This window comes from Arachis hypogaea, chromosome 4 (genome assembly GCF_003086295.3).
Source record: "Arachis hypogaea cultivar Tifrunner chromosome 4, arahy.Tifrunner.gnm2.J5K5, whole genome shotgun sequence".
NCBI lineage: Eukaryota > Viridiplantae > Streptophyta > Magnoliopsida > Fabales > Fabaceae > Arachis > Arachis hypogaea.
In genome coordinates this window covers 66,946,232-66,974,223 of record NC_092039.1, presented here as the reverse complement: position 1 = coordinate 66,974,223, position 27,992 = coordinate 66,946,232, and the positions used below count along the sequence as shown (strand labels likewise).

The window sequence follows — 27,992 nt, the reverse complement described above, 5'->3', positions numbered from 1 at the left end:
TTTTGGTTTTCATGATTTCTCTGGTGAATGGATCTTAAGTTTTGAGATCAGCTTCGAGTTTTATAAGCTTATCTTCTAATTCTCGGCGCCGCCTTATTTCCCGGCGTAGATCTTCTTCCTTTTCACGTCGGTGTTGGGCTTCTTTCTCAAGTTGCTCCAATCGATTTTGAAGTGCTTCTATTACTCCTGGATTTGATGAATTTTTGTCTCCGTTGGTTTCTGGAGTATCTTTGAGTATCGTGTCCGCGTTTTTATGCGGCGTTCTGTCTTCCAAACCTGAATCGTGGTCATTGTCATGGTCATCCGCCATGTTAATGGGATGACTTCCAGGTTCCCCGACAACGGCGCCAATGTTCCGAGGGTTACCTGAAACTGTAGGCCAATCTTGGATGAGATCGTCTGTGTTGGTCGGAACCGGTGTGTCCGGTAGGTGTACGGTGGCCGGAGCTGATGTGTCCGACTTGTTGGACTTGGTAGTGGTGCTGATCCTTCGTCCCCGGAGGGTAGGGGGTACCTGCAAGGGACTCCGATGCTTAAGTTAGCAAGGGTATTAAGCAGGTATTGAGTAGAATCAGAGTGTGAGTTATACCTGGGTGCTCCAGTGTATTTATAATGGTGTGGAGTGACCTTTTTAGATAAGATAAGTTAGTTATCTTATCTTATCTTATCTTCTAGGTGAGGTCAGCTTATCTTTTATGGGAACCGCCCTTCCCTTTGTAGGCTTGGACTGCCTTAGGATTTGGGGCGTGTTCCTCTATTTGGGCCCTTCTTTGGGCTTTTCTGATGACTTGGCCGAGCTCTTTGGAAAGAGGTCGGGCTGTCCTGACCTGAAGAGGTCGGTCGCTTTGTCTGTCGAACATCTCGGGTCGGACAGCTCGACCCAGGGTATGAACAAATAACAAATTTGAAAAAATATATTTCAGATTTAAGCTGGATTTTGGGTTGGGTTGGCTCTTACACACTCCTACTGCATGACAAAGAAAACTTGAAGGCTACTTATCAGGTTCTTTGGTATCTAAGCAATCACTAGCAACTGGCTTATTTTTCTCAGTTACTAATTCCTTTAAACTCTCTAGATACACAGATTAGGGTGCTTGTTAAGGCACCAAAAAATCTATTAGTGGTTATTGTTTCCTCCTTGACCAAACTCTTATTTCTTGAAAAAGTAAGAAGTAGGCCACAGTCTCAAGATCGTCCACAGAGGCCAAATATCATGCCCTTGCTAATGGCACCTATGAGCTCATTTGGTTACTCAAGCTACTCAAGGAATTCGATATTCATCCTCCTCTTTCAGTTGATATCTTTTGTGACGACAAATCAGATATCTATATTACTTCCAATCCTGTCTTTCATGAAGGAACTAAACATGTTAAAGTAGATTGTCATATGGAAAGAAATAAGTTTAAAGGAGAGGTTTCCAACCTTAGGCACATTGCCTCCAGTAAGCAGTCGATTGATCTGTTCACCAAATCCCTTGCTCCAAGATCATTTTCTTACTTGATTTCTAAGCTAGGATTTGCACAAACTATGTGATTCCAGTCTGTGGGGGGATGTAACAAAATACAGCTACATGTATTGTGCTGCTAAATGAAATTCAAATGTAATAGACATCTCGGCCAAATTCAGAAATTAGTTAAAGTTTTCTTTGTATAGTAAGCACGTTAGTTAGTTTGTTAGATCTAATCACAACACCACTAGTTAGTTACTTATCCTTTCTTATTATTTCCTCTTTTGTACAATTCATTAATTTTATTCATAATTCATTATATCACTATCAGTCTTATTTATAGTAAATTCTACTACTAATGAAAAATACCTAACTGAACTATTTGGTCCACTTTTACTCATTATAAAGTAACAAATAAATGGCGTCAGACTTTATTTTTATTGGGATCTCTCATAAGAGTGCCTACTTTTGATTTAGAATAATACTAAAGTACTTTTATTTTTATATATAGTTATATATGTATAAAGATTGTGCCTCTGGTTTTAGAATTCCAACATTATCCTACGAAATATGTACATTTGATCTTTTGGTAAATCCAGACAGACATTAAGACCTCCATCACCTGGTGCTGTTGGTAATAGCATGACTAGACCTGGCTTAACAGTAAGTGGTGTTGAACATTTTAGTTTACCCCATGCAAAATATTGGTCCTCAAGCCCCAATCTCAACCCTGAAACCAATGAGAAGCTATCTTCCCTACGAGGCACTCCTTTGTTCAATTCTAACCAATCTATGCTTGATTTAATATACTCATTATCCAACCTTTCAATTCCTTCTTGTACTTTTTTTATATGATAAGCATCCTCTAATTCTGTGAGCTCCTTCACAGTTGCTCTTGCAAATCCAGGAACCAAAGCATTGCCTGTAATAGAAAAGTACAACAACATTTACAAAATTACACACAGAACTTAGATTGGATTATTTACTCTTTATAAATATCTTATTTTTATGTGATGTTTTGAAAATAATTTACATGAAGTGGTGGCAAATTTTATTATGCTGTACTTTTTTATCTTTTAAATGTTAGAAGTTTCAATAGAAAATATGAGAAAAAAAAGTAAAGATGTAATTTTTTTGTTAGTTTTTAGGTAGAATAAAAAGCAAAAAGAAAAGATTAAAGGATGGAATATGAGACACTTATTTTTCTTTCAATTGATATTGTCAAGTGTGATCTTCTATGATTAAACATGTTCTCTCACATGTTTTGTTTAGTTTTACTTAAAATGTATATGGTGAGAAATCACAGTTAATAACAATTGAGAGAATCTATTTTTGATGAGAGCACCTATATAAATGCTCAAATTTCAAAAATCACATTTTTGTAATAATTAAAAATACAACCATGTTGTGTGTCATTAAAAATTAGCAACCAAATTAGCTATTTATACTACCAAATTAGCTACTAATATAAAATATGTATTAAAATATAAAATACACATTAAAAATGAGTTAAACATAAATACTTAATGGCTGATTTGGTAAATTTTATATAATGATTATCTTTTATGTACTCATAACATTTTTTTGTTAAAAATATTCTCATATGTATTTCATCCTTGCCTGCAAAGCCGTATGAAAGTTCTGGAGAAACTCTTTTCCTAATATCCACAGGAAACAACATTGTCGACACTTGATCATCTGACATATTCATCGCAATAGTTCTCGCCTTCCATATTTTACCGGCAACAACATGAAAAGTAGTCACATTCTTTAATTTACAATCCTTAATAGCTTTCATTTTAAAGCTGGCAATTTGTTGTGGAGACAAATAAAGAATCTGGATTTGGTTTTGTATTGCATTCTGTCTTACATTAATGCCACTACTTGTTCCACGAACACTAAACAAGTTTTCAATGTTTGTAGCTTTTCCATACTCAAAATGTGGGTAACTAATCTTTGGTGGGTTTCTTGCTCTTAGCAATGTCCTATCTGCAAAAGGAACTACGATTAGAAAATCACCACGTGTTAATGCAGCCAAGTTTGCCCCAAAATCTCTTACTGCTAAACCGTCTAGTGTACAGTGATTGTAGTGAGTAGTTAGTGCCAAACTCCCGCAAGCAAATTGCGTCAACTGTGAGAAATAATAAAATATTTGTTTATATTATAATAACTAAAACAAATGACATAAACCGAAATTAATTATAATAACATGGGACCATCATGTGTAATTATCACATATATTGACCAAACAAGTCAGTGTTAACAGCGGAAAGAAATAGGACATTCTATTTTAGGAGAAACAAATAATAGACTTTTAATTACGTACACAAATTTCATTCTCTAATTTGTGTTTAAGAAATTTTTTAAAATCACATTCCATAAAATCAGGCCAACCAATTTTGTTTTCACTAAATTTTATATACATAGAATCTAAATCACTCGTACAATTTAGTTTCAATAAAATTAAGAAAAAAATTCATGCTAAGGAAAAATCTTTAATAAAATAATATAATTAGATTACACAAGGTAATCAATAATAAAAAATTTTTCGAAGATTTCCAAAATATGTGAACAATTCTTATAGCTTAAAATATTATCTGTAATTATGTCCCATGTAGTTGAAAACGTTTGTAATTCAGTTTTCGCGGATTGTTATCCTTCAATTTGTATTTATAGTCAAATTTGCAAGATCTGGTTTGCTAATTGAAAGAAAAATTTTAATTACAAGATCTATACTAAGTTACTATGTTTTTCTAAACGTTGATACAAATATTCTATAACTAATATAAAATGAATTGAAATCAAATTTAAGTGTTAATTATGTTGCACTTAAGGAAGTATTAATTGACTAACCTGTACCGATAAAAGGAGTTTCTCTTTCAAATCGATTTCTTCTTCCTGTTCTTCTTGGAGGAACATAGCCAATTCCTCTAAATCTTGATTAGGTGCAAAAATATCACCAAATTCACTCAACTTTCTATTAGTTCTTGCAGCAATAACCACAATACCAGCATCATTACAGTCTATTTCAAATCGATGACTGTCCTCCAAACTTTGCACATGTCGGCCAGCCATAAAGTTATAATGCATAAGCAATTTACCAAATGCATTACATAATTTATTGAAAATTTCAGAAAAACTCATTTCGCTACTTGGAGAATCAAAGAAGAAGACATTATCTTGGTAAACAACAAGACATAAGTCGATATTGGACAAGAAAATTCGCTTATTAAGAGTGGATTGCTCGGGATAAACAACTACTTTCTCTATCAATTCCATTATTCTCTTAAAAATCGGTATTCCCTCAATATATTAAGTTAATGAAATACCAAAAAACATCAGAAAGTGACAAAAATATATAGTGTTTGACAAAAAGGTTAAGCAAATCACTACGTCACTTTATTGCTATTAACACTACTGGAAAGTTAGAATTATGTATGTTATTCTCCATTATTATTGTTTACATATAACGATTTAATTAATAATATGTGGTTAAACATAAATTTTTTTCTTTTCTTGCGTCATAATTTAATACTTGAGACTCTCAATGCTTTTGATTTTTTATTAACACAAGTGGAAAATGTTATATCACAGTAACTCATTTTGTAACAAATTTGTAGCGTCTCCATAGACATAAATGTATAATTAATAGGAATTAGTTATACATATTTATATGACCAATAACTAATATTATCTACCTTAAAAACTTATAGTATCTAACTTAATTTGAATCTATTAGCCAATTAACCCAATCAATTATGTAACATACATTTGAAACTTTTAACTTAATCCGGTTTCAATTTAGAGTTTTTATGGCTCAACTCCCAAATTAGGCAGATTGAACTTAAAACTGTGTCATGTGCTTTCTTTTTCTTTTTGCATTTCCTCCCCCTTCTTCTTGTATTACTGTCGCTGTTGCGTTTTTTTCCTTAAATTCCTTTTTCATCCTCCTGGTGTTCTCATAAATGTTTTATTTCTTTTTCTTCTTCTTTATTTGATTTTTTTTTATTCTTCTTGAGTAGGTGAAGTAAAAAAAAAAAATATGAAGAGGAAAAATAAAAAAGAGAAGAAAATGATGAAGTAGCATATGATAAAAAAAAACACAACTTTTTGTTAAAAAATACATAAACTTACTAATATAACTCAAAAACTTTTGCAAGTAATACCAAAAATAAAAAACAAGAAAAACTAAATTCTAGTACATCATACTAAATAGAGTGATGAAAAAAAAGATTCAATCCTCGTCTTAAAGAATTCAAAAATTAACCAGCTTAATAGCGATTCACACATAAAAGTTTACAAAAAACAAAATTCTTAAATTGATGTATAAAAATTTCTATGCTAATCCTTTTAAATTTTTGTATTGTGTATCAAAATTTTTGTGCTCAGTAATTTTATTGCATTTGATTGGATAAATCAATATTTTAGTTTTGTGATTTTTTAAAAAATTATGTGCTCGCCACCACAATTTGTGTTGTATATAAAAAAATTTTGTGCTCAATAATTTAGCTATAACATATATTGGAAAGAAAAAGATGATAGAAATAATAAACGAGGAAAAGGAAAAAAAAAAGAGAATAATCAAATAAGAAAAGAAAAAAAAGAAGGAAGAGGAGGAGGTGATGAAGAAGAAGAAGAAAGAAGAGGAGATAGAAATCAAACGACAATAACAAAGATATGCTTGGTTAAAAATATGTTTTGTCACCTAGCATTTTTTAAATAATTCTGACCCCAAAAATAAGTTAAAACAAAATAAAAACTTAGTTATTGTTCCAAAAGTTATCTGAAACTGGATTGCTCTTGGGCCGGGACGTGAGGTCCACACTCCTTCTAAGATAGCGTTCGACTTGTATCGTAGCCGATGTGCCACCGTCCGAGTTCTTCGGGCGGAAGTGGAGAGTGGTACCTATAAGAGACTCCGATGCTTAAGTTAGCAAGGGCTTTAAGCAAATTTTTAGTAGATTGAAACTTAAATATACCTGAGAGGTATCGGTGTATTCAGGCACGGACCCAGGTAGAAGCAAACCACAAAAATTTTGATGAAAAAACATAATTATATATAAATGTTAATATTTATTTTTTTTGTTATATTATGTTTACTCTTAAAATAAATAAATAAATAAAATAAAAAATAGTGATAATTAACTTCATGATACTACCTAATTAGGAGTTATTTGAAATATGTTTTAGAATATCAATAATTCATTTAAGCAAGTGTCACAAATTTAAATTTTATTTTGTATATATAATTTATTGGACAATGACAAACTCTTAAATGGAGTTCAAATTCACGACAAATTAATCTTTGATCTGTTATGTTAGAATATACTATGAAAAAAAAGATAAAATAAAATATCTATACATAAATTTTATAGTAGAATATTCATAGTAGAATAAATAACCACCTTTAGGAATAGTTTCACTTTTATAAATGGATAACTATTCTTTTTATCTTAGAGGTTTGTTAAGATCTACCTTCTAAAAGATGTAAATATAATAGCAGATATTTGAGAAGGTAATTACTTATTTAAATAAGCAGGACTAGACATCCTTATCGCTTATCGTACCCAACCTCATGAGATCAGACAAGTAGAAGAAGCCGCCCTTTTTTTGGGTGGGTCTTTATCTTCATTGGATCAAGCTTTATGTATTTGGATTAGGGTATGAACAGTAATATTGTAGAACTGATTCACCCGTAAATTAGTCCCAGCTAGTTTGCTGACTTATTTGACTTTCCAGGCCTCGATCTAAAAGAGAGCTGCTTGTTACACTCAAATGGGTCAACAAAATTGTTCTCTAAGATCAATATCCCACAAAGAAAACTGGACGATTAGAAGATGCTATATTGTTCTCTGATAATTTGGCTTACAGTCTGATGAAGGGTACGAAAATGAGAATTACAATGTCTTGAGAACGTCAAAATATATATTAATCAGGTTTATTGACAAGCACAATATAACAAAATCTAGCCAATGGCATCACTTTTTGTTCACAGAATGAAGAAATTGCATGCATACTTGCCCAAATTCACTAACTCATTCTGTGATGCGTATCTTTTTCCCCTTAATTTCTTACCCATGGTACAAGCGTACAACCGCGATCCTCGGACCCTCTGTTCATGTTGCCTTGCCCCAATTACATCAAATAGCTCTCCGATGTCAAGATTATAAATCTTTAGGAAGACAAGAGAAAGGAAGCAGATTTTGGAGGCAGAGAAAGAAGAGTTTTGCTGGGTTGCACTGCTTAATCATATATTGGAGTTCTTAGTACCTTGAAAACTAGCTACATTGCACTGTCGAATGTGATCTCTTGTAATGCGAATTAAGATACAATTCTTTCTTTGGCTTTCCATGCCAAGTACTTCCTATTTTCTTGCTTGTATCTTTTCCATTCTCTCAAAGCAGCTAGGATGACATGCATTGTAACCGGAAGAAAAAATGGCTGCAGCAATAGAAAAAAATATAGACATCAAAGATAAATAAATGTCAACTTGTAGCTTAAAATTATGAGTACATCTGAGTTCATTTCCCGGGCTATAGCCTATAAGCATTTCGTTCAAGCTTCCATGTATTGCACTCGAGTCTTGATGAGCACCATGGTTCTTCTAATCCCTTATTATATGTCTCGTTTTATTATAAAATTCTCATCCAGCTAAAGAGGATCCAGTTTTCAGCGTATGTGGGCTTATACATATCTGCATTCCCTCATTATTAATGCCAAAATGAAACAAGCAATGACGGAGCTTCTTTAGGACAATGGGAGCTATGGCCCCCCCAAGACTACTACTTTCATGTGTATAAAAGGTTATGATTTGGCTTTCACTCTTCTTGTAAGTCTTCAATAATCTATGGTCCTTGGTTCATCTCTTATTATAAGGAGTAAAGTATGTCTTTTTGTCACAATCATTTGTGATCATTTTCAAAAAAAACACTAACCGTTTAGTTTCATTCAATTTTGTCATTAACGTTTCTGATCTATTTCCAAATTACCCTTAGACATCAATTACACGTAAAACCTTAGGGACAAAATTAAATGAATTGAAAATGTTAGAAACAAAATTGAATGCAATTAAACGTTATGGATATTTTTGAAAAAACAAAATCACAAATGTTAGAGACAAAATGTAAACTTTATCCCTTATTTTAATTTAATATCCATTGGATATATATCGTTTACTTTTTCTTTCTATATCATCAAATCTTTATTTTTCTATTTTTATTTAGAAAAAACAATTATTTATACCCCTAAATTTTACAAACTAACAAAAATACCCATGAAACTAACATTGTACCCATACAAGATGGGTTCCGTATAACAAAAGTATCAAAACTCTAATTTTTTGTTGACTTTTTAATAAAATTTCCAAATTATCCCCACCATTTCTTTCAATCTCTCTGACCAACACCCTTTCCTCCACAACTCGGAGGTTATCGCTGCCATCTCAGCCCTTAAGAAGTTCGAAGCTATTGACCTCATTTTCAGGAGCCTCACCCACAACTTGGCTGCCAAAAACCTTGTTCTTCAATCACTGGAGGACGAAGCTTCTACAACACCAGAAGGAAGGGCTGTGGTGGCTCCCTAACAGAGAGGAAAGCATGGAGCTTCCGCCGTTTTGGAGGAGAGAGAAGGGGGACAGTTCTTCAACCTGGTTAAAAGAGCACGTGCGTAGAACTAGAAGTGAGTCGAGTTGAGCCGAGCTAGACCAAGCTCAAGCTCGACTCACGAAAATTAAGCTTTGCTCACGACTCAACTCCCTAACAATCGAGCCTATTTTTTAAGCTCAAACTTGGTTCATTTAATTTATCCAAGCCCAAACTCAGCTCATTGAACTTATCCAAGCCCAAACTCGGCTCATTTAATTTATGAGCTCAATTTCAGGCTCAAGCACAGCTCACCAACCTAACTTATCGAGTTATTAACGAGTCGAGCTCGAGCTAGCTTGACTCACTTCCAGCCCTAAGTCGTGTGTAAAGGCAAAGCCTTTGAGGGGAGGGATCCTAGCCGATGAAATGGGGCTCGGAAAGGCTCTCACTCTGCTCTCTCTTATTGCTCTTGATAAAGTTAAGAGCCTTGATGTTGGTGATGGGGAGAGCAATGCAACGCTATTTGTGTGCCCTGTTTCTGTGTTTTCAACATGGATTTCGCAATGGGAGGATTACAAAGAGAGTCAAGATGAAGATAAATGACGGGGATAATTTGGAAATTTTATTAAAAAGTCAACAAAAAAAATAGAATTTTGATACTTTTGGCATACGAAACCTATATTTTATTGGTACGTTAGTTTTTCTATTTAATAGGTACTTTTGTCAGTATTCATAAAGTTCATAAGTACAAATAGTTATTTTTTCTTTTATTTATTTATATCATGATTTCATATTACTATTATAAGCAATATTTCTTAAGTTTGTAATTAGAAGGATAAGTTAATTATTTCAAATTATAATGATTTTACTAAATGGAATCCAACTATCAAATAATAAATTTTTTTGATAAATAATAAAAACAAGTGAGTTTATACTATTTTATTAACTTTACTTTATAATACAAAATTACTTTTCAACTAAACTATAAAATGGATAACTAATGGCACATGATTTTATTAGTGGAAGTGTTTATCAGTATAAGTGTTTATTAAAATATTTTCTATGTCGCTGTTAAAGTATGTTATTACATAATAGAATAAGTAGTACGATAAAATCAAATAGAAAAATTCTTATGTTTTAAGTTTATCTTTTTATATTTTTTTATTGATTTTAAAAAAAATGATTTGGACAAACAAAAATATCTATTTATTGTAATTTTATATGCTATTATGTTAATTATAATTTTTCAATTTTTTTAGAATTTATTACAATAGTATAATTATGAATTTATAATTATTGAAAAGTTAAAAAATTAACACATTTAATTTGAATATCAATACTTTTACATAATATATACTTAATTATATATTTAACTCCGCGTATGTTACACTTGCGGTACATAGCCGGTCCCAAGTCCGGATAAAGTATGAGGGTTGTGTTAGGTCTTCGACAACCAACATAAAAATATAGCCGAACTCCTATGACATGAATCAAAGACATTATTGCGCTAAAGCTAGATCGTTGCCCGGAAGCAACGCGCCGTATGGCTCGAGTACGGTGTCAAAGCAAGAGCCGCTGCATCAGTGCCCGGATGTAGTGTTAAATGAGCAAGGGTTCTCGCGTTTTCGTGAATGGACGAGGTTAAATAAGCTAGTTCACAAAGTAAAAGGTAAAGGTCGAAACGACAGAAGGTTGAGATTTGGGACATGGAACATAGGCACTCTAACAGGAAAGTCCATGGAAGTGGTGGACACCATGACAAGGAAGAAGATTAACATTATGTGCCTACAAGAAACGAAATGGGTTGGTGCAAAGGCTAGAGAGTTGGATACTTCTAGTTTCAAACTTTGGTATACAGGAAATGTGAAGAATAGGAATGGGGTTGGAATAATTGTGGATAAGTAGTGGAAGAAGGACGTAGTGGATGTCAAGAGGGTGAGAGATCGGATCATCTCTATCAAACTTGTGGTGGAGGGAGGTGTTTTTCATGTGATTAGCGCAGTGGGTTCGGACGAACAACACAAAATAAGGTTTTGGGAGGATCTAGAGAGTTTGGTTCAAGGCATACCTTTGGAAGATATGATTTTCTTAGGAAGAGATTTAAATGGCCATATTGGGAGAGAAGTGACTGGATATGGGAGTATTCACAAAGGCCATGGTTTCGGGGTGATCAATGCCGAAGGTAAAACTATTTTGGACTTTTCCTCAACATTTGATCTTCTCATCGCAAATACATGTTTTAAAAAGAGAGACGAACATCTTATAACCTATAATAGTGGCATGACAAACTCTCAAATCGACTTCTTCTTGTTGAGGAGAGTTGACCGTAAATTTTGCATTAACTGTAAAATTATCCCGAGAGAGAGTTTGACAACACAACATAGGGTGCTCATCAGGAATTTTCACGTGGAGCAAAAGTCGAGAAAAAGACATCATACGAAGAATTCAAGAACGAGGTGGTGGCGGATGAAAGGTGAGGAACAAAGAAGCTTCCTAAGACGGGTAGGAGAAGAGGCAAAGTGGGATGGGAATGGAAGCGCGGAAGAGATGTGGAAGGAGATGGCAGAAGTTATTAGAAGAACAACAAAAGAAAATTTTGGTGAATCTAAAGGAATATGACCAAGAAACAAGGAGTCCTGGTGGTGGAATGCGAGTATACAAGAAAAGATAAAGATAAAAAGGGAATGTTTTAAAAAGTGGTCTTTATGCCGCAATGCAGATAACTGGAAAAAATATAAGGCGATTAAAAAAGAGACAAAAGTGGCTGTAAGTGAAGTAAGAACAATAGCATATGAGGGTCTCTACTAGTCTTTGGGCACGAAAGAAGGAGAAAAATGTATATATAGAATCGCAAAGAGCCGGGAAAGAAAAACGAGAGATTTGGATCAAATTAAGTGCATAAAAGATAAAGATGGAGAGGTGTTAGCTCAAGAGGAGAAGATTAATGAATGGTGGAAGAGCTACTTCTACCAGTTATTTAATGAGGAACAGAAGACTCTTCCGAGTCTTGGTCGATTATGCACAAGGAAAGAAAATCAAGACTTTGACTACTATCAAAGGATTCGAGAATTCTAGGTAAAAGAGGCTCTAAAGCAGATGAAAAATGGCAGAGCAGTAGGACCTAATAATATCCCGATTGAGGTTTAGAAGGGTCTTGGAGAAAAATGCATCAACTGGTTAACCAAACTTTTTAATGAGATTTTAAAGTCAAAGAAGATACCTGATGAGTGGAGAAAAAGTACCTTGGTACCTATATACAAGAATAAGGGGATATACAAAGTTGCGAAAACTATAGAGGGATTAAACTTATGAGTCATACTATGAAGTTATGGGAAATGATGATAGAACGGAAGTTGAGAAAAGAGACACAAGTAACAGAGAACCAATTTGGATTTATGCCAGGCAGATCTACCACTGAAGCGATATACCTATTAAGAAGGATGATGGAGAGGTATCGTAGTAATAAAAGGGGATCTACATATGGTGTTTATTGATTTGGAAAAAGCGTATGATAAGGTATCAAAGGAGGTCTCATGGAAGGTTTTAAAAAAGAGAAGAGTAAGGATCGCATATATTCGAGCAATTAAAAACATGTATGATGGGGCACAACTAGTGTGAAGACTCAAGGTGGTGTGACAGAGGAATTCCCTATTGGTATAGGAGCACTAGGGATCATTCTTAAGTCCATACATTTTCACATTAGTCTTGGAAGTACTCAGAGCACATCCAAGAGCCTGTGCCATGGTGCATGCTTTTTGCCGATGATATCGTCCTTATGGAAGAGTCAAGGACCTTTTCACATTAGTCTTGAAAGTACTCATAGAGCACATTCAAGAGCTTGTGCCATGGTGCATGCTTTTTGCCGATGATATCGTCCTTATGGAAAAGTCAAGGGAAGACCTAAATAAGAAGTTGGAGTTATGGAGAGAAACTTTAGAAGTGTATGGTCTGCGCATAAACCGTAGCAAGACGGAATATATGGAATGCAAGTTCAGTTCGAGAAGGAAAAACTCCAATATAGAGGTGAAGATTGGAGAAAACATCCTACGAAAAATTAAAAGTTTTGAGTATCTTGGGTGCATCATACAGGATAATGGATAGATTGAACAGGATGTAAATCATAGGATCCAAGCAGGTTGGTCAAAATGGTGGAGTACATCTGGTTTTATATGCGACAAAAAATGCCTCTAAAACTTACAGGTAAATTCTATCGCACCATTATAAGACCGGCTATGCTGTATGGTACGGAGTGTTAGGCGGCTAAAGGAGAGTACGAACATAAGCTGAGTGTGGGAGAGATGAAGATGTTGAGATGGATGAGTGGTCATACGCGATTGGATAAAATAAGGAATGAAGATATAAGGGAGAGAGTTGGAGTAGCACCCATTGTGGAAAAGATAGTTGAATCACGTCTCAGGTGGTTTGGATATGTGAGAAGAAGATTAATAGAACATCCAGTCAGGAGGGTGGATGAGATTGAAGATGGACAAAGGACGAAAGACAGAGAAAGACCTAAGAAAACCATCCATGAGGTGGTCAAACAAGATCTACATGTAAACGGTCTCTCTGTAGACATAATACATGACAGAACACAATAGCGTCATTTGATTTATGTAGCCGACCTCACTTAGTGGGACAAGGCTTTGTTGTTGTTGTATACCTAATTATATATTTGGACCTCCTAATTTTTTTCCCAAGATCTGCCACCGGAAACAAGTGCATTCAAACGATTGAATGATGCAAACATCAAGTATTGATCTACATATACCAGGCTAAAAGAACTAACCGAATAGATGGCAAAACAATGCTCAAACGAATAGTAGCTGATAGACATAATTGAAGGATGGAAAAAGGCATTCTCCACCAGAGATCTTGCTTGCCTTGATGATACTGACAAGAAAAGAGATTGGTCATATTTTAGTAACAAACAGCAGCCTAAATATCTTCATCAACGCCACTAATAACCTTTTAAAAATTGAAATAAGCTTAAAGGAAAGATACCAGCAGATGCATTATAAATTCCAGTAGATGCATAACTTTGAGCAAACTTTGCAGCTTCCAGAGAAAACTTCACCTGCTCATCAACACATAACATTCAGGAGGTAAAGAATTTAATATCCATATTTTAAAAATTAAAAGTTAACGTACAGAGAATATATACAAAAGAAAATATTAGACAGAGTTTCCAGCAAAAATCTGAAATTCAATATTATAAACATAAGATATTTAGATGTGAAATGGGGAAAAATGAATTATGCTATATGCACTAAACACAGGACATTTCAACCAATGGAATGTGGTTGACATCATAGTCCATGTTAAAAACACATAATCCAATCTACAACAACCAAGAAACATTTACAATCACCTGTTTTCCAATTTCATCAATGATAATCATTCTTGGCAATGATTGAACCTGCGTAGAAATGGAATTTCAGATTGAAAAGCATTTAGCAAAGAATAGCCATTTTAAAATTTAAAGACACTCAGCTGATAACTGATAAATATACCAATCTGGAAAGAGATCCAAGTGTCGTCGCACATGAATGTAAATTAAAGCATACATGCTTCCCTGACAAAACATCCAACTCCCTACATAAAATCCACTGACAAAAATTATATTCACTGCAGTTTAATTATTAAGGAATATTTTTTTTTTAAACAAAAGAAATACTAATAATAATAGTAATAAATGCCTTTGATATAAATGAATATATAAATAAATATACAAATTCTACTTATATCATCCAAAGAAGATAAGAGTCAATTTCAGTGAGATAAGAAACAAGGATGAAAATGCATTTAGTTAACTTCAATGGGAACATATTAAAAGTGTTAGAGAGGTACGGCAGTACCAGTAAATCAGAATGAATAGAAACTATGTATTATCACAGACTGACAACAGTATAGAATGAGTATAGCTGTATTAAAATGCAGGAAAACAAAAACAAATAACAAAAACATCGATGAGGATCGCTTCATACTCCTAAACCTCACCACCAATAACAGCCAAGTGTTTTTTCTTTAAGGTGCAGATGAACACTGATCAAATGATGACATTGCTTCCGATCAAAAGCCACATAAATATAAAGACACTACTAGAATTTTTTGATATGTTGAAAATAATATGGAGTTTTAACTAAAAAAAAATAGAAAAGGAATACAGAAAATAATCTTTAAACCCAAACAAGTTTAGTTTTCCTGGTTTCATATGATCATATATATAGTTCTTGTTGCTCTCCCTCTAAACCTACCTGCTATTCTCTATCGGATGTATTCCATTTAGTGAGGATTCTATGTCTTTTTTACATCGTATGACCAAGCTATCTATGGCAATATTCTTCCTTCCAATAGAGGTTTCTCCAACTTTCTCCCATATCATTCATTCCAAAAGCTATTACATTTAGTGTTCCACTAACGCATAGCAACATTCTCATCTCTAGAGTATATTTAAGTTCTTCTCATGTCGATTTTCACCACCCACCATCCACTGTTGTTTTCCTTGAAAGTTGAAATTGAGAGGTAAATTTACTGCAGCTATTTTATGGAACAAATCAAAGGAGAAAACTATCCTTGTTTTATTGATAATTACTTGACAACAAGTTTATATTGGCAAATGATATAGGTACAAATTTGCCTCCAGAAAAAGGATTTCATGTAAGCATATTTCCTAAAGTTGTTTTCAGATGAAAGATTTTTATAGAAATTAGGAAGCAACGCATTTTCTAAATTTTTAAACACCAGCTTGTTAAGAAAAGGAGAAATCGTATTTTCCACACCCAGAGAGAACACTTTCCTTTGACTGTTATATGGCTTATATCAGGTGTAGGAAATTACATTTCAGAAAATGCTTTTTCCATTAAAAGAAAGAAACAAATTTTAAAATATTTCCAAGAAGATACACCAGAGAATACAGACAATATAACTCGGAAATATTTCCCATAAAACAAAGGAAATGAATTTGTTATGCCTCGAAGAATTGTATTATTAGAGCAGAACCTAAAGGATACATAATGAATTATAAATTTCTTTAATTGAATGAGATTCCCCCTTTTAATATATATGTCCATTTAGGAGCTTGTGACATGCAATTTAGGACACATAGCACTATCAAGCTTCCAAAATAATTTTAACAGGTCAAAGAAAATTCCTATTCAAAACATGTAATTAATGTTTTCTAAAGAATACAAAAAGGATTATTACTCTTACCATTCTGTAAAACCTCTTTCACTCCCTAGGAGGATGTATGCCCCTGATTGACCAACATATAGGTTATCAGACTTGAGACCAAGGAGTTGCCGCAACTGCCCCATTAGAACTTCAAAAAGCTTCTGGAGATTCTGTTCATAATATGCATGTTTCCATGTTTAGAAACTGAACTTATGATATCTATGTATACCAGCATAAACAAATAGCATAATATTCTCTATCTAAACCAGAACATAAATAAAAGTGCTTTAAAATAATTGCTGAATTGTAATGGCTCAGATATATCAATTATTTGTTAATGAGAACTTATTACACTGGGTTGAAAATAAACAGAATAAAATTTTCCAAAAATTGGGTTACTTTCGATGTATATAATTTAAGATTTTGATTAATGAGTGTTAACAAACTAAAAGGAAAACCTGGGGTGAAATCACACGTCTGTCTGGATCTTTACTCTCCAAATCCTTTACACAACTTTCGGGATTCCATACAACAACACCACCCCACATCTGCAATATTCCAAAATAGGCTCTTCATAACAATCACAAATTTGGAATTTTATAAGACATGTAATATTACAAAATGATAAAGTAAGGAAATTTTGAAGGTGAGATGAATAACAGGAGATATAAAGCCATTAGTCTTAGAGAGATCTCCATTTGGAAGCTCCAATTGCAGAGGACATTCCTTTGCAGATGGTATATACCTGCCATTATATACAAGGAAACATTTAATGTAAGCTCTGTCTAAACGCAGATCAGAATCAACAAACTAATCACAATAGAGAATTGTAATAGCAGTAGAGACAATGAGACAGAAGAAATTTCAATTTTTTCCATTTAATGCTAGCACTAGGAAGGCTATCAAAAGTAAAAGAAGAAACGAATTCTTAGATTATGAAAAGAAGTAAATAAATCTAGGATTGAGCTGAAGAGTATACACCACAAGTTGCAATACTTTAGATCTCCCTCCTGCTGCAACTGAAGTATCTAGATGCCACTCATTTGAATTAAGCTGTTCAACATCAAAATATTTACATCAAATACATCACCAAATTTATTATTGTTGTATCTCAGATAGATATTAAGTAAATACTACAAGAAAAATTGCAAGGTTCTGCATATACTTTCTAATGCATTAGCAGTGATAAAGAACTCACGTAAGTTGAACCATCTCTACAAAAGACATATGCATAACTCAATAGACAAACGAACTTCTAAATGATCAAAGCGCTGTGACTTTATCTGATAATCACTAATTATGCCAACAAATCAAATATTTTTGGGTAGAAAGGCACATCATCTATCCAATGATACAAAAGTAGAAAGGGTCTAAAAGTTAGAACTAAATAATGGTAAATTTGCTACAAACTATAAATAAGTCAAGACCAAAGAGAATGTATACAAAGAAAGGAAGATCCTTGGTACTGAATATGTGGCTTCCATGTATATCATCCCAGTACGAAAAGGAAGACTTTGGCGTGTAGTATAAAACCTGCCAATTAGGAACAATAAAATCATTCAAATCTAAACAATGCCACGACTTTTTAACCATCAAATGTATAAAAGGCTATACCTGGCTTTCAACCGTTATGTTTGCTATAGGTTGCAAAGCTTGGATCACAGGTTGCAACAGAGTCTTGTCAATTTCATGAAAACTCCTATATTAAGATCACCACAGAAACTTCAGGATGAAACTCTTTCAAAGAAAACTAAGCTAATAATATTCATGACAACACATATAAAAGCAAAAGAACAGTTCAACAACGATCTAGAATAACTGTTAAAGCCTCTATGTCACCACTTAAAACATGTGAATTCTGAGTGCCTAACTTATAAATAACATATCTAGATACAGCATAGCAAAATAAATACTTATCATCCATCTAAGATGAATTTCTATGCTCTGCAATGTAAAAAGTTTTACACTATCCAATCAATCAAATTGCAAGTGAGAAATCATGATGGGTACTATTGTAAAGGGTATACTAATCTGACACTTAATTGTATTTTCATTTGCTGACAGTGACTCTTTACACTGTCAGTAAATGGAACATTAATTCCTATTTATAAAAAACATCAATAGCTAGTTTTTGAAAGAAAAAAAAAATTGAAATAAAACAACCTCATTAAAACAACACTGAAATGGAGTCTCAATTTCACAATCCATACCAATCATATATCCAATCTTGTGGCTCTGCATTGAGCAAACTGAAGGAAAGAACAATCCTGCCATCAGCACCAACCGGCATGAACTCACTGCGAATCGAATTCCCTTCATTCCCGCCATTCATAAACACCCTGGCAAAGATCTCAGCTGTCCTTGAAACCGCCTCATCCTCCGAAACGTGGCCGAGTACCCACGCATGCCGGTACTTACCCACCACAGCCCTCACTTCCCCTTCCTCCTTGTCCCCATTAAAAACCACAACACTATAGCCCTTCCCTCCACCGTCTACATTCCCCAAACAACGCTTCAGCATCTCATCAAAATCTTCGTCACTCAACTTCCCGCCAAAAACAACTTCACCACACTTCAACGGACACCGAGCTTCCGAACCCTCCGTCTGCGCGCAACTGGAGCCTGAATCGATGACCACAGAGACGTCGTAGTCACCGCCGCCGCAATTGCCGCATCGCAAGGAGTTAGGGTTCAGTTGGGACATCTTGTGGGTAATTGCTGCTGCGACGTCGTTTGGACCAAGGCCACGAGAAGCGGAGAAGTCAAAGCCGACGAATATGGCTTGGAATCGGCAGGGGAAGTGTAAGGGATCGGACTCCAATTGCGAGGAGAAGGACTCGATTCGGTCAAAGGGGAGTGGAGCGCGGTAGATTTCGATGGATTTCCAGAGGAACGGGAAACCTATAATGAATGAGAAGAGCACTGTGAGGCTGAGGATGAGGCGCTTGATGCCGGGTTTGGTTGTTCGCATGGATTTACGGTCGGGAGTAGATTCCTGCATCTGAGACTGCAGGGTTTCTTCTTCTGCGGGCTCTGGGTTTAATGGAAAATTGGATATCTCCTCCATTGTTGCACCAATCGAGGTTGTGAAGTCTATCTCTGGTCTCTGAGTTTTGCGAATTCAAACTCTGGCATGAGCTTGAATTGGCTGAGCTAAGCAGTCCATAGTATACAGTAAGAGGTGAAGTTTATGTTTTGCAATTTCATAGGTAAACCACGGCGTAAAATTTAGCAAACCGCAAATTTCAAAGACGCGAAATTAGAGTGCGTTCGATTCTAAAAATAAAAATAAAAAATACTAAAAAATAAAAAACGTAAACCGAACGTATTTTTAATGAATCCCACTAGGAATTAATAGAATATTTATCAAGGTTGCGAAAATTGGACCCGTTATTGAATCGGTCAAGTGACTGATTTAATGGTTCAATAATTTAATTGTGATTGAACCGATTTAATTATATATAGAGTGAAATTATAAAAGATTGAAGACATAATTTAAAAAAGTTAAATTCAATAATTTTAAACTTATAAGATTCAAAATTTAACAATTTCACAAAATAAACAATACATAATTTATTATTAAAAGGCCATAAACAATTTCAAATGACAATATTCAAAACGCACATAAATGACAAATGACAAACACAATGTTTTGCAACCAAAAGAAACAATGTTCAACAAACAATACTTCAACTAAACAAAGACACTACTCATCAGAAGTCATAATCATCATTAAGTGTTCCGATATCTCCATCATAAACAGGTAATCCAAAGCCAGCATCTTCAGAGATACCATCAAAAGAAGTATTTGAGGATTCAATTACAACATCAGGCATATCCATTTCAACTTCCATGTCTCCACCATCTAATAAAATAGAAAGAAAACTCAATAAGAAATCAATGTTAACGACATGTATCTTTATGGAAGGAAATAAAGTTTGCTATGTCACTCACCATTAGGATACGAAGGCATAGCATTATCAGTGTATATTAAACTTTCAATGCCTTCAACATCTCCATTAGTAAATTCAGGATCATCCTCATCTGCCATTACCCAAAAATCTACTGTGTCAATGCTTTGAATGTCAATTGGGTCATAATTTCTCTTCTTTCGATGCAACCTAGATTGAAGGCATAGGTTATAAGTGACATAAACAATGTCACTTAACCTTTGATGCTCTAATCGGTTCCTCCTCCTTGAATGGATTTGTTCAAAAAGGCTCCAGTTCCTCTCACATCCAGATGAAGAAGAGGTTTGATGAAGAAGACGAACTGCCATTTTTTACAAATTAGGAGCACTCCCACCGTGTAGCCTCCACCATTCACCTACGTAGGTATAAAAATCAAATACTTTTTACTGTTTACCAATTATCACCCAACATAATAAACTTTGAAACTAAACTGAACTTGGATATGAAATAAAATAAGTCAAATAACTTACCAGGTTCGAGTCTTGATGCCGCTCTCTTAGCACTTTCCCTCCCAAAACTTTCTTTACAATCTCGATACAGCTGTATCTCTTGCATTGCAGCAACTGAGTCATCACAAAGTGTTTCAACATCAAGCAAATCAAGTAAAGATCTCAAAACATTTGCCTTCTCAACAAAACCCTCACTGTAGAAAATGCCCGGATTTAAAAAGTACGCTGCCGCATGGAGATCACGCTTCAAATGTTTATCCCACCTCATTTTCAAGATACTTGTGTATGGCGTATAAGCAGCTTTCCGATTTCTGAACATGGTCTTGATAGCCTTTTTTGCTCTTTGCATGTCTTCATACACAATTCCCAAAGAGGGTTTTTCATCAGCATCAACAAGCCTCAACAACTTAATAAGAGGACCAACAATTTTCACAGTGGTAAGACAGTCTTGCCAAAACTTATTGTCCAAGACAATTGAGCTAACCATCTTTCCATTAGCACTTTTGGATAACTTATGAGAAGTAAAATATTGGTCTACCATCAATGTCTGCAAATCTACCTTGTGATCATATATACTTTTCAAAGTAATGAAAACAGTGGCAAAACGTGTGACTCCTGGTCGAACAATTTCTGTCCAACTTTTTCTTTTTCTAAGCCAAGACAATAATATCATATGATTGTAGACAAACACAGTCACTTTTGAAGCACGGGAAGCAAGGTCAGATATATGAGGAATACTTGCAATATCTTTCAATATAAGATTGATACAATGGGTAGCACAGGGAGACCAAAATATATTTGGGTATTTTTCATGAATAAGTTTTTCAGCAGATACATAATTAGCAGCATTATCAGTGACCACATGCACAATGTTACTAGGCCCAACCCACTCAATAACATCAGCAAACAAATTAAACAATGCATTAGCAGTTTTTATCACATCAGAAGCATCAACAGTCTTAACAAATGACATACCAGCAGGACAATAAACTAGAAAGTTAATTAAAGTTCGTTGCCTTTGATCATCCACCCATCTGCCATCAGTGTACAACCCGTGCTTTTTCATGAGCTCTTATACTTTTCAACCAGCAACTGACACTCTCTCTTAAGATCAGCCAGCAAATGAACTCTCATTTCATCATATGACGGTCCCTTAAAACCAGGTCCAATTGCAGCAACACCATCCAATGCAGGTTGAAAGTAAGGAGATTGAATTGCATTGAAAGGAATACGTGCATCAACAATCCATTTGGCAAGTCCCAACTTAGCCTTGTGCACAATTTCCTTGCTAGCCAAAACACTTCTCAAAGTCGGTTGAGATCCTGGAGTAGTTCTTTCTTTAAAGTAACTTCCAATTTGTGTAGCTACTACAGCTCTTCTCTTTCCTTTGTCTCTCGTTGTTGTAGGAACAACAACTCGTATAGGGTTAGGCGATTCAGCCTATTGTGCATGTGCTTCCCCACCATAAGCCTCCTCCTCAAATTTTCTTTTCTCCATCTCATTTTTCTTGTTTTCCATCAGAATCCTTTTGAATTGAAGTTCCACTTCTTCAGTTACTTTGCTACATACTTTGATTTGTCCAGGAATTTTCACAAGATGATATTTCATCCTATATATCCCCCCTCCATTATAAGTGTTCAAACAAAAAATACACGTATATTGTGCCTTGTTATTTTTATCATATTTCACAGTGAAATATTCCCAAGCCGGGTCAGATTTTCCTCGAGAGGAAGCTGTCTGAGATTCTTGTCCAGCAGCATTATGTTGTTGTTGTTGATCATTTTGTGACTGTTCCTCTAAATTCAGAACATACAAGTATACAACAAATTTTCAATTTCAATTTCAACATGCATCAATTTTATTCTCAAATAAAATTTTGAAGAACAGAGCATAACATAATTTTGAAGAACAGAGTAGAACATAGCAGAACATAATTTTATTCTCAAATATGTTGATCATTATACTGTTCCATTTTGAAGAACAGAGCAGAACATAATTTTCAATTTCAACATGCATCAATTTTATTATCAAATCCAACATACAAGTATACAACAAATTCATTCCACATTTGATTAATCATATAAAAATAAATAAAAGAACAGAAGCCAGAAAAAATTGAAACAGTATACAGACGCCAGAAACCCAATCTTAGCACTTTTCCTATACACTGAAGTTAGAGACGCCAGAAACCCGATCTTACCTCAAGAGAAGAACGAAGAAAAGCCAGAAAACAACACAGCACGAAGCCACGAACAGAAGCCACAAACGGACCCAAAAGCCCTAAACCCAGAAATCCAGAAACCCAGAAGCGGAGAAACCCAGAAGACAGAAACGGAGAAACCCAGAAACCCAGGTGCGCGAGCTTGGGCGACGGTGCGCGCCGGTGCACGGACGTCGGCGACGGTGCCCGAAGGTGGCCGAACGTCGGGTGTTCTTCACGACGTCCTCTGATCCGTTGTATGCAGAAGTTGCTTCAATGTTGGAGAGTGGAGAATAGATTGGGAGTGGAGCTGATGGTTGGGAGTGGCAGCAGGTTAGGGAGAAGATTTTGGAGACGGAGAAGGAGATTAGGGATTTTGGCTTTGGGTTTTCATTTTTCAATTTTGGGAGTGGCAGCAGGCAGCCTTAGGAGGAAGTCACGCGTTCTTCATCCCCTTTTTCTTTTTTTTTGTTTTTAAAGAAACGACGTCGTTTGACTAGTAAGGGAAAAAACCGGCACCTTTAAAAACCGGCCCGGTTTGTCCGGTTCACCGGTTAACCACCGGTTTAGCCGGTTTTTTGCCGGTTTTTCGCAGCGCAGTTTTGTGCATGGACCGGACCGGCTAAATGACCAGTTTTCGGTTAACCGGGTTGAACCTGCCGGTCCGGTCCGATTTTCAGAACATTGATATTTATACAATATGTATAATAGACTATTATTTATTAAATCTAATATAAATTAAAAAAATAAACATTTAAAATAAAATACTATTAATTTTTTAAACATAATACACTTATATTATTTAGAATAATCATCTGGATATTAGGAATAATAAACATCTGATATCCTACTTAATCGAATATTCCTAAATCTTTATTATATATTGTATAGATACTTCATTAACTCCTTATACTTCCTCATTTTTAATTTGTCTCATTTTTTAGTAATGTAAGTGATTTTTCTTTAATTGCAAAAAGTCAAACTTATAAAATTTAAAATAAAAAAATCTGAGTCAAACTTATAAAATTAAAAAAATTGACTTTTCAATTTCATGTGACCACACTAAGAATGTGACCTCCGTAAGTAGGTAAAACATGGGAGTAGATCCTCTCTAATAGAAAAAAAATGGATGATGTCCAGTGGTTAATCTAATTTTTCATTGTTTTTTCTCTCTTATTTAATTTTGCTCCTACTTAAAAAATTAAAGATAAAATATCACACTTTATTCTCTCAAGTGTTTTTTTCACTGGAGAGAATCCATTTCCGGTAAAACACACTAACTTTAATAATAATACAACATACAACCATTTTTCTAATATTAAAATTAAAAAAGTATCACAAAAAAAACGTACACTTTGATTTAATATTTGATTGAATATAGAATATTATAATCATAATAGTTAGTATAGGTGATGATTCGGTCTGGTTACTGAGTCATTAGTTTAATTAGTAAGTCACTGATTAAACCGGTTAAAACAAAAAATATAAAATAATCAAAAATTTAAAATACATATTTAATATTTTTATTAAAATTTTAACAAAAATTAAGTCTCAAATTCTAAAAATAACTAATACCAAAATAAACATAAAATTTATTAATACTATTACATTAGTATCTTAATTTGACATAATAAAAATAATAATTCATGGATTATATTTAAGGAGTAATTTCAAAATCTAAGTATCTTTCTTCATTTGACAAATATAGAACTACATCTTGATTGGTTTCATTCTGATTTGCATTTTCTACAAAATTATTATTAGCTCTATCATCATTTCGATCATCTTCTAAATTGAATTGATCTAGAATTTGAATAATTTTTCACAAATCATAATCATAAATCATCTAAAGCTAATTGAAGAGACGTATTTGTAGGATCATTTCGTAAAGTATTAATTTCTTCGGGAGTTAAAAATGATGGTGAATCTTCCAATATCCATTTCGAATGATCCTCAAATACAAAAAAAAAAAAAAACAAATTGGATTATCACTTTGTTTTCTCATTTGATTTCTATATTATCAATTTACTTTATTATTCTTATGATGACTAAAGAGTTAAAATGCCTTAAAGAAAGAATAATAAAAAAATATTTTTGTTGTAATTTTAAGTTGTAATGAACATAAATAAGATCATCAAGTTTTTTATTCTCTAACCAATTTCTATTTTTTGAGTGAATATATTAAAAAAATACTCCAGTTACGCTCACAACCAAAAGAATTACAAATTTGACTCAAAATACGAACCGCTAAAAAGATTTACAAATTTGGTGCTCCATATCCATAAGATTTTCACCATTGATCTTAGCATAAAAAGAAAATAATATATCACAATCATAAAAATCAAATTATAGATATATCACAATCATAAAATACTAATTTTAATAAGAAATTCACCAGTCATCAATGTGCTTCTTTCACGTATTGCAGACTGTCTTTCAAAGTTTTGTTTAGCATTTTTGAAGATTCTCATCTCACTTGTTAACTTAGAATTCAAATCAGCATCACCGCAAGCATATCTCTCAATGACATCTAGTAGGCCAAAAGTTGTTTGCTTGTGCTTTTCAAATTCTTCAGCATCAAAAAAATGGATTTAACCAATAACCAGTAGTATGAAGATTTTTTCGAAATTGTGAATCCCAATGTGTATCTAAAATCTTTAAATAAGGATCAACAACCTTCTTTCTTTTTGAAACCTCTTCACTGTCTCTTTCCTAGCCTTATAAATAGCTTGATAAAGAAAATTGATTACAGTTGTATCTTCACTATCCATAATAAGCAATACACGAACAAGTGGCTCAATAAGATTAACAATTATTAGTGCATTGATTTTAAAATTTAGAATCTAAGACTTGATCTGCAAACTTTTTAGCTTTGATTTCTTTAGAGTAAGCTGAGCTTGTCCATTCTCTAGATGTCACGATAAGTCTCAAAGTATCTTTTTGAGATAAAATACTTTGCAAAATAATAAAATTAGTGACAAACCGAGTTGGAGCTAGACAAAATATTTTCCGCCCGCGTGTAAATTTTCTCATCAAGTACAACGGATGACAATGAATATAGATATATCTTATAATCATTGAAGCTTGTGACACAGTTTCAATCACTTCATTCAAATTTTCAGTATCCTGAAACATCAAATTCACACAATGAGTTGCACAAGAAAACCAATACAGTTTAGAAAACTCAGATTCTAACAACCTTCCAGTAGCAAAATAATTTGTAGCATTATTTGTCGCTACATGCACAATATTCTCAGGACCAACAAATAATACAATATCCCTAAACAACTTAAACAAAGCATCAGTAGTTTTCGAGTAATGAGAAACATCAACTAACTTTAGAAAAATAGTTCCTTTAGGATAATAAACCAAGAAATTAATTAAAGTACACCTACAACAATTAGTCCATCCATCAGCCATAATAGCACATCCAGTTTGTTTCCAAATCTCACGATAATCTTCAATCATTTTCTTCACATCTTCAACCAAATTACTCAATAAATACCGATGAACTCTTCCATAATTTGGCTTTTTATACCCTGCATTCATGTTTACAATAGAATCAATTATTGGCTGATAATAAGCTGAATTAACCGCATTAAATGGCACAGAGGCATCCATTGTAATACCATACCACACAGAACTTTACATCTAGGACATAAATCAAAGATGGCGAGGTATTACGACCTTTAAAAAGAAAAGTACATATATAGATATATTTATGAAGAATAGTTTAACTAGGAGATTTGGAAGAAAGGATAATCAAAACCATATTGAAAATGTGTCACACTCGAAAGGCGATTGGATAGAAGGCTTATATAGAAAACCATAGAGACAAGTATATAAAAAAAGTTTTAGGCGATAGGTATATAAGCAAGCTCTAAACTCTAACTGCAAAGCAAATGCCGACTAGAATATATATATATATATATATATATATATATATATATATATATATATATATATATATATACAACTCAAAAATAAACCAAAAGATAAACTTAATTACTACTTCTCCAAGTCAACCCTAGGAGGGACAAAATATAAAATACAAGGTGGAGAATCTATTTACATATATAAACATAAACCAAATACAACCACCGAGTCCCAAGATAGTTCTTCGCTTTCAAGAGTCTCCGAAATGCTCAGTGCAGTGCTTCATGTCCTGCATCTGAAAACAGCAACACATGTGTGGAATGAGAATCTAAGATTCTCAGCTTGGTAATGGTGCCCACATAAATAAGATATAAGGTCCCGAAAAAGTCAGAAGCAATCCTAGAACTCTAACATTCAGAATCAAACTTAAAGAATAAGCTAAACTAGATTTTGGGTACATAATCTAAGGTTTTTAAGTTTATAACTCAGATCCTAGCTTAACCCTTCAAATACTACTTCAAAACAAACAATACAAACAAAGAAATCACAGATAGAATGCAATTACAGCAGATAGAGGATATAACAATTAAGAAGAGATAATCAAATAGGAAAACCTAAGTAAAGCACATTCAAACAAAACAAATAAATGCATATGATGTATGCCTGTCCTATGGCTAATGAGCTCATTTGTTGGTTATACAGCCAACCCGGCATGTCAGGTAGCTAACCCGGGCATTGTCTCTCTGTTGCACACAAATATCTCAGCACATCGGCTGTCCATTAGAGGGAGAATTTCCTGTCACCATTAGAGGGAACATGTATCCTGTCACCATTAGAGGGAATATGTCCCCTCTCACCATTAGAGGGAATAGGTGCCTTGTCACCCTTACAACCAGAGAGAAAACACAAACATACTCATCATCAATCATCAATCTTCACAATCATCAATAATCATTCACCAACTCTCATAAACAACATTAATTACCATATTTTTATAGCAAACACAACAACTTGACAAATAGTACTAAGCCTTAACGATCCCGTCTAATTCAACTTAACCTACAGTCACCTAGCGTAAGTTTTCACATGACATTACATATTATCTATGAGAAAGTAAAACCATACCTTGGCTGATTCCTCCCTAATGCCGAAGCACCTCAAATTGCCTCTCCTCCACAAGCTTCAAGCTTCAAGCCTCTTCTCCTGCTTAATCATATCCATAGCCATTCTTTAAATTTGACAAAGTTGTTTTGAATTTAGCGTGCACTCCTCTAAATGAAATTCTGAAAACTTTCT

General features: G+C 33.9%; 3 protein-coding genes across 3 annotated transcripts; all 3 read right to left on the bottom strand.

The window, feature by feature from the left end:
* Nucleotides 1-1,989: 1,989 nt before the first annotated feature.
* LOC112794900 (acyltransferase GLAUCE) lies at nt 1,990-6,593 on the bottom strand. Its single transcript, XM_072234423.1, has 3 exons — nt 4,301-6,593; nt 3,068-3,578; nt 1,990-2,369 (listed from the first exon to the last, which is right to left on the bottom strand). The coding sequence occupies exons 1-3, from the start codon at nt 4,724-4,726 to the stop codon at nt 1,990-1,992; spliced, it is 1,317 nt and encodes a 438-aa protein (XP_072090524.1). The 5' UTR covers nt 4,727-6,593.
* Nucleotides 6,594-7,270: 677 nt separating this feature from the next.
* LOC112796804 (uncharacterized) lies at nt 7,271-19,527 on the bottom strand. The gene is made up of 12 exons (XM_025839428.3): nt 18,411-19,527; nt 17,815-17,899; nt 17,644-17,733; nt 17,180-17,253; nt 16,861-16,945; nt 16,659-16,748; nt 16,240-16,370; nt 14,541-14,622; nt 14,399-14,446; nt 14,032-14,104; nt 13,817-13,920; nt 7,271-7,888 (listed from the first exon to the last, which is right to left on the bottom strand). Exons 1-12 carry the CDS (start codon nt 19,265-19,267, stop codon nt 7,769-7,771), a joined length of 1,839 nt encoding a protein of 612 aa, XP_025695213.1. The 5' UTR covers nt 19,268-19,527; the 3' UTR covers nt 7,271-7,768.
* Nucleotides 19,528-19,913: 386 nt separating this feature from the next.
* LOC112794899 (uncharacterized) lies at nt 19,914-21,686 on the bottom strand. The gene is made up of 3 exons (XM_025836868.1): nt 20,642-21,686; nt 20,155-20,472; nt 19,914-20,065 (listed from the first exon to the last, which is right to left on the bottom strand). The coding sequence occupies exons 1-3, from the start codon at nt 21,684-21,686 to the stop codon at nt 19,914-19,916; spliced, it is 1,515 nt and encodes a 504-aa protein (XP_025692653.1).
* Nucleotides 21,687-27,992: the final 6,306 nt, after the last annotated feature.